Genomic DNA, 13,923 nt, shown 5'->3' with positions numbered 1-13,923 from the left:
ACATTATTTAAGAGTGAGATTGATACATTGTGTTAGACTCCATTAATGAACGTTTATATTGCTATATGAAGGCACTTACTGCCATAGGAAAATGTTCATAATATAGAAAAATTAGGCTGCGAACCAGTGTGCTGGGCTTTTTATAAAGAAAATAGGGAGAGAAAAAAACTGGAAGGCAAATTCTCAAAATGTTACGTGTATACCACATCATGGAATTACACACTGTCCTTTGTTAAGAAAATACTTTCCGAGTCGTCTGCACTGTGTCCTCAGGAACAAATCTAATAAATTTGAAGTCTACCTATAGTGTTTGACATAGTAGACCCTAAACCATTGGGATTTATTACTTGGGGAGGAGGTACGGGTGAGGACATAATTCGGTAAGAAAGTTGAGACTTGGGATCCCCGGGTATCTCAGCGGTTTAGCACCTGCCTTCAGCCCAGGATGTGATCCTGGAGACCCAGGATCGAGTCCCACATTGGGCTCCCTGCATGGAGCCTGCTTCTCCCTCTGCCTCTGTCTCTCATGAATAAAATCTCTTAAAAAAAAAAAAAGTTGAGACTTTTGAGGACAGCCTTGATCTTGTCAATATAAGGGTTATCAACCAGAGCTGGGGTGAAGCTAAGACACAAGAGGTTATTTGCCTTGGGTGCAAAATTTCTGAACAGATAAAGATGTGTTGTGCACACACGTCCACACACACACACGGGAATATTATGCAGCCATAAAAAGAATGATGTTTTGCCATTTGCAATGACATGGATGGAGCTAGAGTATTCTGCTAAATGAAATAAGTCAGAGAAAGACAAATACCATGATTTCACTCATATTTGGGATTTAAGACACACACACAGACCAACCGAGCAAAGGAAAGGAGACAAACCAAGAAACAAACTCTTAACTATAAAGAACTGATGGTTACCAGAGGGGGATGGAGGGATGGGGACTTCTGTGATAGGGATTAAGGATAGCACCCATCTGCAGAGCACTGAGGAGTGTAGAGTTGCTGAATCACTCTATTATTGTACTCCTGAAACTAACAGAACACTGTATGGAACTATTCTGCCATTAAAATTAAAAACTTAATTTAAAAAAATTTCTGAAGGCACCAAAACTCAGTAATCAAAGTAAAGACACTAACACAGTATTTGAAAAACTCAAAATTAATGCAGCAAAAAAAAAAAATCCATAATGAATACCAAAATTTTTTATTTTTTTAAGTAATTCTTCCATTTTATTAAGATTTTATTTATTTATTCATGACAGAGAGAGAGACAGGCAGAGGGAGAAGCAGGCTCTGTGCAGGGAGCCTGATGTGGGACTCGATCCCGGGTCTCCAGGATCACACCCCGGTCCGAAGGTGGCCCTAAACCACTGGGCCACCAGGGCTGCCCTGAATACCAAAATTTTAAATAAAGGTGGGATCAGTGTCTGATCCATGATGGATAAGATGGACCACGTTTCCAACTCTTTTTGACCATTATCATTTTCTAAGACAGGGATTTTCACAGTGTGGTCCTGGGCCCAGCAGCCTCAGGATTCCCTGGGAATGGGTTAGAAATGCTCACAAGCCCCAACACGGGTTATAGAACCGACACCCTGGGGTTGGTGCCCAGGAATCAATGCCCATCAGTCCCTCCAGGTGAGAAGGCCACTGTGTTACATAACATAGGTGGTATGAACAGCAATGTTGGTAGAAATTGTATTTTACACTGAGTTTTCAGAGACAACATTCAGTGAGTGAGTGCATGGCAGCTGGCCCTATGCTAAGCTCCATGCATGCATGGGGGTGTTTTTAGTACCTGGGTTTTATAGAGAAGGAAAGCAACCTTGAGCAGGGTTAAGCACACTGCCTGAGGTTGCCCAGTGAGGACACAGGAGATGAAGAAGTGGAATCCAGATCTGCTGGACTCTAGTTTTTCGTTAGCATCAGTAGAACCGTCTATGCAGGCAGCAAAGGGCAAAGAAGTGGAAGAAGCACAGGCTTGGACTTACCTTCTGACTCAGACTCCTCCTCATCTTCCTCCTCCTCCTCTTCGTTGCTTTCGTCCTCACTCTCTTCCTCTTTGGCAATTTTCTGCCGAGCACTCTTAAACACAGACTGTAAGACGATCGAGTCTTCATAGATCTAGCGGGTCAGAGTGGCATTGGTTAAAAACTGCAAACCGAAGCCCCCTAGATTCTCATCTACAGTGTGCTCTTCTCTTCGAGGAACACACCTGCTTTGTTACACGTGAATCCTGTTATCTTCCATCAGTAATAGCTTTTATGGCAGCAGAAAACCCAATAGGAAAACACTGAACTCAAATATAGACACACTTATTCTTAGGGGAAAAAGTCCATTTGCAGGTGAAATAATGTGTGTGTGTGTGTGTGTGTAAGGGCACAGATACTTAGGGAATGGTGAGCTTCCATAAAATAGCCTCTCATTTTGCCAACAAAAGGAGTATTTTAAAAAACTAAATTTGAATTGTTCTATCAGATACTGTGGTAAAGCAACCTTCTTTAAAATGCAAATCCCGGGATCCCTGGGTGGCGCAGCGGTTTGGCGCCTGCCTTTGGCCCAGGGCGCGATCCTGGAGACCCGGGATCGAATCCCACATCGGGCTCCCGGTGCATGGAGCCTGCTTCTCCCTCGGCCTGTGTCTCTGCCTCTCTAACTATCATAAATAAATAAAAATAAAAAAAAAAATTAAAAAAATAAAATGCAAATCCCCTAACAAATGGAAGCTGTTCTTTATTATTAATCGGTATCAGCCATTACTATTCCAATCAATACTTCACTTTTAGTGTATGCACATACCTGAGCACAGCCCTGTGCATTTGCTAAGACCTAAAGTTCAAAAGTGGTCCCGTTTCTCAAAAAACTGAAAACAGAAGTACCATTTGATCCCGCTACCCCACCTCTGGGTATATGTCCAAAAGAACTGAGAGCAAGATCTTAAAGGGAGAGCTGCACACCCATGTTTACAGCACATTATTTTCTTAATAGCCAAGAGTCGGGGCAACCCGGGTGGCTCAGCGTTTTAGCTCCTGCCTTCAGCCCAGGGTGTGATCCTGGAGACCTGGGATCGAGTCCCACATCTGGTCCCTGCCTGAAGCCTGCTTCTCCCTCTGCCTGTGTCTCTGCCTCTCTCTCTCTCTCTCTCTCTCTCTGGGTCTCTCATGAATAAATAAATATTATCTTTAAAAAAAAAACAGCCAAGAGTCAAAGCCGACCCAGTGTCCATGTCCATTGATCAATGGATGGATGGTTAAAAGGCAGTATATATGGAAAATGAATTTATATATATATGTATACACACACAGACACACACATACTGACTGAGTCATGTATATGAAGCAACTAAAGTAGTCAAATTCATAGAAATACAAAATAGAATAGTGGTTCCCAAGGATGGGGGGAGCTGTCTCTGGGGAGGTGTTTCATGGGTATAGAGTTTCAGCTTTACCAGATGAAAGAGTTCTGGAAATCTGTTGCACAATCAAGACAACATACTTAGTACTACTGAACTGTACCCTTAAAAATGGTGACAATGATACATTTCAGGTGTTTCAACAAATACAAAACCATAGTAAACAATGGCTCTGGCTCTAGAACAGAATCCTTCATTGTAAAGAGGAGCCACACACTTGAAGGTGATGAGGCACCCTGGAGAGAGTACCAAAGGACTTAGTACAAGGGAACAGAGGATGGGGAGGGGCTCTGGGGTGGGGTTTCCGGGACAGAATTTGCCAAAAATCAGAATTCAGCTGCATATTCACAGGTGAGGAGGATTCCATCAGGGCTGAGAAAGGAGGGGGGGGGGGATTTTAGGGAAGGAAACCAAGTGAGAAGGAGGGGCATGCCTCTGGCATTGCACCAAGGTCCATTTCCTGGTGATGACCATGGACTGCATTATGCAAGATGTTGTGGTCTTGTGACCATATTAAGGGTACACAGGCTCTCTCTGTCCTATTTCTTGCAACAGCATGTGTATCCAGGGATGCAGGTGTTCATGGGGCCCTTGTGATTGGACCACAAACTGTTTAGGTTGAGAAGCAGTGGAGAAGGTGGCTACAGCATGAGGGTAGAGATACAATTTTTGCAAAGGAGCCTATGGAGATGGAATTCGGTCTAGAACCCAATACCACATGGTGATGGTGGGTAGTAGACAGGCAGAAAAAGGTGGTAAGAGAGAGAGCAACTAGTATCCAGGAGGCAGTAAGAAGGAAGCCAATCGAGAGGCCATGTGTGACTCTACTTCTTATGCAAGACAGGCTGTGGGTGGGCAGGGAGACTGCAGCATTGAAGGGGACTGGATGTATGGTACCATGCTGCCCCAGCAGAATATGAAGATCCCAAAAACCTATGCAGGGATTGCAAGTGGGCATTCACAGAACACATCCTTGCTGACTCTTACATACCCTCTGTGTCCTCATGTTCATTCTTGCATTCTTTGAATAATGCCTTGAACACAGAAGACATGCTCTCAAGAACTAGTGTTTTGGTCACACACCACCATGAGTCTGGAAATGTACAGTCTTTTTAGAGAAAGCTTATGCAAGGAATCTGGTGTTCTCTCCATTTTAATGGCTAGAATTGACATGAAGGTGAAAAACAAGATCTGGAAAGAAACTCCAAGAACTTAACAGTGGCTTGACACTGTAATGGGTGGCAGACACACTGACCTCTCCTTTCTTTTTCAAGATACAAGAGCATTGGGCCAGAAATACAAGAAAAAGGGGGCGCCTACAAAAGGAGAGTGGGACCAGGGTATAATTAAAGTGAGAGAATCCTCCCCCTAGTTATTCTAATCAACTGAGTGTCATTCATTTCTACACAGTAGTAGGCAAGGGCAGTTCTTTATTGCAGCTGGCTTGACAAGCATTTTCTGTAAGCAACCAGAGGCAGTGGTTTTTCTCTAGATATATTTTTGTTTTGTTTTGTTTCAAATTACAGTAGTTTCACTTCCTGATGCAAGGTTATGGTCAGAGAAACGAAGGTGAGTATCCTCAAATTCACAGTCTCTACAAAAGCAAAAACTGTACTTCTAGCCTTTTAAGCATTACACTAAGTGATTTCCTGGAATTCCTCCAATTAGAAGCCAAGCCTTGAAGGAAACACCCAGTAGGAGCTAGCACAGCTATGGTACAAAGGGGCTGGCCTTAATTTGGAAGTGCCAAAGCCACAATTTACTTACATGCTAGCTAGCAACTGTAGGCTTTTATTTCTTATTTTTGATTCTGCCCAAGGGAGTAGCAATGATTCAAACCGTAGAAAACGAAATGTATCACTTAAAAGCACAGAAGCACCTATAAGGTTAAACATTTTTCAGACAACTCAAGACACACCTGGGATCCCTCCAAGTTGAACGTCTGAGCATTGTGACAGAGAAGCATGACATCTTTCTCCAGGTCACCCAGGCTCCGGTACTTGTGATTACGAATTCTTTCCTAATGCAAATTTTGAATAAAATAGAGGAAAGAAAAGGAGAGGGGAAAAAAATGCAAAAAATCATTATTTGGTTAAAAAAAAAAGCCTAATTTTTCCCTTTGTCTTCACAGCCAACCGCCCTGCAGGGGATGCAGGTCTGCACAACTCCAGGGGGTGACATTCAGAGATACCACACTTGGGTGTCCCTTCTTGTAAGGGGGAAGGAGGAGCAGGGGATGGGAAACCAGAACAGCAAAAGGATGGGGGCGGGAGGGGGGGAAGAGTTTGAAACTTCTTCAATAAAACGCAGTATCATACAATATGTGCTCTCGACATAATAAGATACATATAAAGGCCCAAGGATATCTGAGTCATTCTAGTGACAAGCCCTAGATGGCATGTGTGGGGGGGGAGGGCGGTGTCCATAGGGGTCAGACAGGATGACACTGCCAAGTCCTGTCATCATTTCAATGAATTTATCCTTCTTTTTTTATAAAGCTTGTAAAACAAAATATCTACCTTTATTTTTTTGAAATCCACCGGCTTCCTAATTAATTCATAATATTCTGGTAATTCCTTCCTCGAAGGTAACTGAATGAAGACTTCACTGAGCTGCCGCCCTGAACTGTAGGGTGGGAGAAACAAACAAAAACATATCCGATCATACGCTACCAAAAAGAGATTTCAGAAAGTGTCAAAAAAGCAAACTGTGTCCCATGCTTATAGACACAGGGCCCTTTAAATCAAGAGAAATCCCACAACTGTCCTCGAGATTAATGCTCCTTGTGCTAACTCTGAAATCACATTAAAATGCCATTAGATCCTTCTTCTGTCACACATCGGATATGGGAAGTCCACTGTGAGTTCCTTTCCGAGTGAACCCATCTCTGCTTTTTGATAGAAATATTTAAAATGTCCTATTCAACCAACAATTCCATTTTTAAATGAATAATAATTGAGTTGGTAAAAAAAAAAATACAATAGCTTTATTTCCACGCTCCTTTGTCTTCAAACTCCCTGTGTACTTAGGAAATGGTATGTTAGAATGTACTCTGGAAACTCAAATGAAAAGCTTTTGTGTGTCCTTCTTTTCTGTCTTATTCCTTTGAGAATATTTTACACACTGTGACCCAGGCATACCTTTATTATTATTTGCCAGAGGAACCCCTTCAGATTGCCTAACTGTACTCCTGTGCATATGGAGCCATTTGGGCAGAAAAGAACACATTTAGTAAGTATGGATGCCCTGTGTGTCCGGGATTAATGTGGTACCCTCCCTCAAATCCATGGTAGCTTTATTTGAAAGCAAATACTAATAGCAACAAATGCTTAGTGATTTATAACTCTGAAAAACAGTCTATAAAGCATTATAAGCTTTTAACATCACTTAGAATATTAGAAGCAGGCACGGTCAAAGGAACAAAGATCCAATTTAGTTCAAGATTCTAACATCAGACTTGGCCTATCCAGATCAATGGCAGCTTGTGAGGTATGGTGGAGTCATTTTTCACAAAAATCTTGCTTCCCTTACAATGCCGTCTCTACGTCCTTTGTGAAGGCAGACATACCAAAAAATAAACATCAATCACGGCCATGTAAATTCTAGAAGGTGAGCCCAGGAGTGTGCAAGGATGCTAGAAGCTGTGGCTAAGAATGAGTGACAATATGCTGTTTTAATCCATAGTCCCAGCTGTATAATTAAAAAATATTCATAATGACAGTTATCATAAAAAAGGCATGCGCAGTAACTCAAATGGTTGCTTAGCAACCAGTGGGGAAAATGCTGAAGAGCATAGGGGCCTGCATAAATTAACCGAAAATCCTCTGTCAAAGGAATGGGCGAGTTTTTCTGTTAAGCTGGGTCTCTGCTTTATTTTTTTTTTAAAGATACATATATGAGCTTCATGAATATGAAAATCAGGGGCACACACAAGAGGTTTAAGAGCACAGCAGTTTACCAGGCAATTGGATTTTTAGGTTATCGTGGGAAGAACCAACAAGCGTCTCCCACCCCACAGCCACCCCTACCCGCCCTCCCCCCACCCCTGGCTGATAAATGTGTTTGTACCTCCATAAATCATACCACAAGGTATATGACAAAAACCAGTTTATTTACTATCACCTTCAACACGGGGCCACAACTTCTGGGTTGTTTCTTTTCCTACCATTCTGAGATTTATATACACAAACATTTTACCTGTTTGAAACAAGAGTATCTGAAAGGCAATTTATCGGTATCAGTTTTCCTATTTCCATCCTTGTCTTCTCAACAATCAAAAGTCAGACCCCTTTGTAAACTCAAGATTGAACACCTGACCCTCAATGACATCTTCATGCTGTCATTTTGTACATTGCCAACAGATGGTGTCATTTTTCTATTGATGGGTTACAAGGACATCTTTGTACACCTGTGACGGACAGACTCTTGATTTCAACTGTAAGACTGGTGAAATAAGAAATCAGCTGTTTACACCAAGAATGTGATAAAGTGCTTTCGAACAGGGGCAAAATGGCCAAAGCAACCTTGGTCTGATGTCTCTACCCTTAGTCAGGTTGTTGAGGATTCTAGATCCTGTGATGAGACGCGTCCAGAATTGACCTGTGCTCATCGAGGAGACAGCCGAACATTCTCACTTAGAAAATAATACCAAATTTATTTGGTTCAGATGGTTTCAAAAGTTAGTGCTCATATGACTCAATATTCCCATCCTACTTCCTTTCTCCTGTCTCCCTAAAGACAGAGGACAGGAGCAACTGGAATACTTGGAAGCTACGGGAAAATACCTCTTGTGGATGTTGGTTCGATCATCATACAGACATCTCAGTCTGGCTTTCAAAGCCCTCCTCAGCTCATTCTCTGCAAACCCTGTCTGTACTGATGACCTGACTCTTCTGGTCAGGACAGCTTCTTTCCTGTGTGCCTGTGAAGACCATGGCCAATGCCTACTTAGTTACTAATTCCCAGTCTCCATACTTCCAACCATACTTCAAGAACCCATCCTCCATAACAAAGGGAAGAAATTCTTACTCTCACACTAACCCTTCGTACTTCACTGCCCAGAACTTAATTCTTTTATATACGTGGGTTTTTTTTCTTCTCTCTTTTCCGAAGAGGGTGGGAACATCTGAACATGTAGCTAAAAACCTTCCCCATCCCTGTCAGAGGCAGGGCCAGCTCAGGCAGGAATGTCAGGAAGGCATCCAGCTCTACATGACCTATAGGGCCAGCTCAGGCAGGAATGTCAGGAAGGCATCCAGCTTTACGTGACCTATAGAATGTAGTGAGTTTGGGGCACCCACGTGGCTCAGTTAGTTAAGGGTCAGGATCCTAGGGTCATGGTATCAATTCCAGAGTCCAGCTCCCTGCTCAGTGGGGAGTCTGCTTCTCCCTCTCCCCTCCACACACACCACACTGTGTATGGACTCTCTAAAAGAAAAAATAAATTAAAAAAAATCTTAAAGAATGCATCGAGGTAGGAGAACCACTTGCTGACAGATCACTACAAGAACTTCTTTCCTAAATTAAAGGTTAAAAAAATAAATTAAAAAGGAAGTGAAACAGCCTGCCAGAGTTTTGAATTCTTGGCATTTCTCTCTCAAACTTAAGCTGAGCAAAGGCTTTTTCAATATACCTTTTTAAATGCCTTTTTTTTTTTTTTTTTCAGTGCTGGAAAGTTTTTTTAAGTCCAGGACAATGGACTAATTGTATAATGGTCTGCCGAAGGTGTTCTGTTTCTGTTGAAATGCTTAACTTACCACCCCCCTTCCCAGGTATTTTCCATTATGTCATTTTATACAATTTAAGGCTGAAGTATAAATTGTTGGCTGGAAGTACACTGCTCTCCATGACAGAAGCGATACCCGCTCCCCTCCTCTGAAAAAGGAATGCACTGATGGTCCATGACTTCACCTCTATTTCGTATAGTGACCTATCACAGAAGAGCAACCATGACCTGGATAAGGAAGAACCTGGGTGGGAGGAGTATAACCTAAAATATAAAACAACAGTGTGTACCTCATGGAGTTTACAGGTGCTGGGGGGCAAGCTGCCCCGAGGTTCCCCTCCACAGAGGTGAATGGGCACAGGGACACACGGCCATGGTGTCGTGGCGTGCGTGCCACCATGGGAATGGTGGTTTGCAAACCCTGCATGTACGGCCTCTATGCGCACGGATACGCAGACACACAAGTGAGGTGAACTTTGCTGTGCTTCATCTGGGAACCAACTTCTTTCCCATTACTTCAATAAACCAAATGACGCTACTTTCACATCTGTACTCCTGGGACTCTAAATAGTGACAGCATACGTGATGAACATTATATAAACATCAGCTTTACTTCTGATTGCATGTTAGGTAGGACAAATCTGGAAGAGGGCAGAAGCCTGAAATGCAAGCTAAGGAACCTACTCCTCTAAAATGCCAGCTGTTGTGCCTTCCCTGCAAACCTAAACCAAGAAGATAAGGTATTGGGTGAGAGGTTTTTTGGTTTTTGTTTCATGATTTTCTTTTTATCTGCCCAGGCTAATCCGTTGACAATCATGAATAATAGATACTTCTGAAAAAAGAGAATTTACCTAACATGGAAATAACCACATTAACTAAACAAAACCTATCCTGCCTCCATTTAAAAAAAAAAAAAAAAAAGTCATGATTTAGAATACCCACTTGGAAGGATTTTACAAAAGAAAAAGTTATTATAATCCTAAAGGAATCAAACACAGGAACCCTTTTGGGAAGAAAACTTAAAAAAAAAAATGCCCTCAATATTGGAGGGTAGTAGGTCAAAGTATGCTGTTGCTTTTCAGTGTCAGATTCCTATAGGGTTAAATACAAACCACTTAAAAATGCACCTGAAACACAATAGGCACCCACTTCCCAGAGAGCCCCCAAAGACCCGAGCCAGGCACAAAACAGGTGTGACAAGCACATGTGCTGTGTTCACTATTGCGATCTCTCACCTGAGTCTTACTGAGTATTGATTGATAATTCCTAACAAGCTTGGAAACCTAAAGGATACAGGAGGTTATGGCAAAACAGAATGCGATGCGGGTAGATTTGCTTTTCACAGTGAAGTGGTAGCTGTTAAAAGTCACCCAGGGTTGAGTTAGGACTATAGATAACAGGACGTGCCCAAGTTATCAACAAAAATACGATTACATTGGGTTAATGTAAGGTAAATGCCCAGATGTTAGCAGTTGATTAAGGGCTCACTCAGCTCAGTAAGAAAAAGCAGCAAGGCTTTATCAAGAGTCTTAAATACAGTTTACCCTGCTGCATGGTTCTATTTTTGGTGATCTATTCTAGGCTAATAACACACATATGTAACATAAGTTTGTCCATATTACAGACACATACATGAACGATGTTCATCACAGCATTATTTAAAATAACTAATTTAAACCATCCAGAATATTTATTGGGAAAAGGGCAAAGGAATGCTAGAGTCTGAAATTCTGAATCTGAAGAGTATACCTTAAAGAAGGGAAAAATCCTTGTTGTGACCTTCAATAAAAATAAACAAAAACACAAACACAGAGCATCAAATTGTAAATGCAGTACAACCGCAAGTAGGTTTTTAAAAAGTCATAAACTAAGGACCACAAGGAGATATGCCAGAGCATAAATAAATATTCACAACAACATACTAGGATTCAACAGAATGAGAATTTACACTCTAATGTAATTTGGAACCATATCATTATCCATAAATAAAGTAGGTCTCAAACACTTTTACTGGGCTACCTTCTTTAAAAACATGCTGTAAGTCAAAAATCTAATCTAATTTTTTCCGGGGAAATGATATCTAAGGGGTATATGATCAACTTTTATTTATATCACCATAAATAGCACATTTCACCAACTGGCATCTTTTAATTCTACCATAATAAGGCCAAATAAATAGAAAAGAATAATTCCATAAAATCTTTAATGTATCACAACCATCAAAATCTAATATACTATTAAGTTCCTATTTATTTCTTCAGGTTTCTCTCCTTGAACTTATTACTTTGAATCAAAGGTGCTCACCAGGACATGGGATTCCAAGAATATTACTTACTTGCTTAGACAATCATTTTGAGGAAACTTTGAGATCTATCATCTATCACGTGACTCTTTTAGAAATAAAGAGCCAGGATGTCTGGTTGTTTCTCCCCTTTTTCTCACTTGACGTTTCCCAGGAGCAGGTAAAAGTATAGAGTCTTTACTGCCCACCTGTTCACTTGTGACCTTGGTCAACTATTTCACCAGTTTATGTCATGTCTTCCTGTAGACCTGGACAGGACTCGAAGAATGCTGTCCTTTCAAAAGGCAAGGATCCACCTTCCCTTCCCCTGGGTATTTTATCCTTTGATCCAACCCTGTGCCTCTACTTTGTAATAGTAAAAACTCTTCCAAGGTTTCAGCTGAAAGGTGACCAAACTCAAAAGCACAAAACGTTCACAGGGAAACAAAATCAAACGCTTCCCCATCTGAGCCACAGGTCCCAAGCGTCACTGTGTTAAAAGGGTGGGTTTAAGGGGGCACCAGAGCACTGCCTTGTCTTAAATTGCTGTTTCAGCAAACTCCTAAGGAAGACATAGGACATGTGATTCTAAGGAAAGAGGCAGATTTTTTTTCCCCCAACATATATGAAAGAAAAAAAAAAAAACATATATGAAAGAACATATATGTCCAATAACTGCCATCTTATGGAGCAATCCATTTTTTATTAAAATGCTTGTAGAGTGGCTTTAAAGACAGTTTTATCAGCCTGTAAGAAAATCTGGTTTGTTATTCCAGCTGGGACTCCTCCTCCTCCTCCTCCCTCAGAGAGAGGTCATTTATGCTGGTATTGGTCTGCAGCTCTGAGAGGCAGAGACCCTGGATTTCCGGGCCAGACTGACCCTGGAAGCCTCTGGAGGCCTTCTGCGCCTTGGAAAGAGAACAGGCTAAGTTTATTTGCAGGCTGCCCACTTGCTTTATGTGGGTATAATTGGCCGAGCATCATAAATAAGTGTCAAGTCGCCAGGAGTCAAAATAGCCTATTTGATTGAACAGATGAAAAGTATCAGTATTTGTTATGAGGGAAAAATAAAGTACCGAAACCCACATTTCCCTGAGCAAACTCTCCCTGGATGAAATGCAACTCCTCAGCATTTCCCAAAGTGTGCTCCATGGAACACATGCTTCATGGATTTTTAACTGTTTTCCCTGGAAAAAGGGGTCTGTTCGTCCAAGGAGTTTTGGGGATACACCAGGTGGAACGAAGTTCAACAGGTTATTTTTGGTCAGATTTCTCAGCGTCTCTCACTGCAGAAGCTATAGGGCTGGAGTTTGAGGACCCCAGTCTGGGGAGCACCATCCCAGACAACGCATGAAGTTATGACCTCACCAGGCTGTAGCTACATAAGATAAACTGTCAGCCCTGAGGCTAAGCGCCAAATATCCAATATAGGAAGAAAGGCTCTTCACCTGGAAGGAAGATTTTCTACAAGTGTGTCTACGTGGTCACACTACTATTTCACAACAGTTTCTCTCTAGTCTAATTAGGGCTACTATACACAAAAGTGCTTGAGACCGAGATCCATAGCAGATCATAGCCTCTCTCCCCTATTAGAGAAAGACACCATGTCTGGTGACAACACTGCTAAAAATAAATTTCATCTAAAAGAGCTTCTTGGCTAGTCCTGAAGGGATAGTCAATACTAGCAACATAATCACAACATCAAGGGCAGTTTATAGCCATAGAGAGAAATCGGACTTCCAGGGAGGGAGTAGGCTGGGCGGGGTAGCTGTGCACACGTGCACGTGGCACCCACACATGCCACCTGTCCTTTCACCCGAGTTCCTGTGAGTGGCACCACATTCACTTACCAGGGACCCAAGGGTGATCTGTAGATCCTCCTCTCTCACATCGGGTCTGCTCTGGAGTCTCATCAGTCACACCTCTGAGAAGTCACATCCGTCCTCATACCCACTGCCTTGTCCCATGCTTTCCCCCCATTCCTTGCACTGCAGGGACCCGTCCTTCTCGGATTCACATGGTCTCTAGAGGGTCCTGCTTTTCCTTATCACCATGGCTGCCCGCCACACGACACCAAGTGCTTCTGCCTCGTCCACCACCCCTGCGGTCTACATGGGAATCCTCACCCTGCCCACAAGAAGACTTGAGTGAGGCCTTTACTTCTCCTGCACCGTGCCCCCCGTACACCACACTGTACTCATAACTGGGTACGTGTTCTTCCTTTATAGCTCTTTCCCACTATGCTTTCAGGCATTCCGTTTTATTCATTTCTCTACCCCCCTTTCTCAATACTCGCACAGACTGATACAGAAAATGCTCAGTGCTTCTCAACACATGAAAAGAACTTTCAAATTCTGTTCATCCTAATGCAAGCTCTGAACAACACACATCATAAACTCCGGCACATGGGGGTGGAAAAAAACAGCATACCTGACAGTAAGGGATGAGAAAGACTCCAGAGCCCAGAGGGAGGAAACGTCAAGGCCCTTGCTATGGCTCT

General features: G+C 42.3%; 1 protein-coding gene across 5 annotated transcripts in view; it reads right to left on the bottom strand.

The window, feature by feature from the left end:
• Nucleotides 1–13,923, bottom strand: part of SMARCA2 (SWI/SNF related BAF chromatin remodeling complex subunit ATPase 2) — a 175,772-nt gene that overhangs the window by 15,377 nt on the left and 146,472 nt on the right. For all 5 annotated transcript variants that reach the window (XM_077908407.1, XM_077908414.1, XM_077908408.1 and 2 more), the window contains 3 exons: nucleotides 5,937–6,042; nucleotides 5,336–5,437; nucleotides 1,997–2,129 (listed from right to left, as the gene is read on the bottom strand). In XM_077908407.1, the coding sequence (XP_077764533.1) occupies nucleotides 1,997–2,129; nucleotides 5,336–5,437; nucleotides 5,937–6,042 (341 nt within the window). The remainder of the gene's footprint in view (nucleotides 1–1,996; nucleotides 2,130–5,335; nucleotides 5,438–5,936; nucleotides 6,043–13,923) is intronic.

The sequence above is a fragment of the Canis aureus genome, chromosome 1, assembly GCF_053574225.1.
Source record: "Canis aureus isolate CA01 chromosome 1, VMU_Caureus_v.1.0, whole genome shotgun sequence".
Lineage (NCBI taxonomy): Eukaryota > Metazoa > Chordata > Mammalia > Carnivora > Canidae > Canis > Canis aureus.
This window is presented reverse-complemented; position numbering and strand designations above follow the sequence as displayed.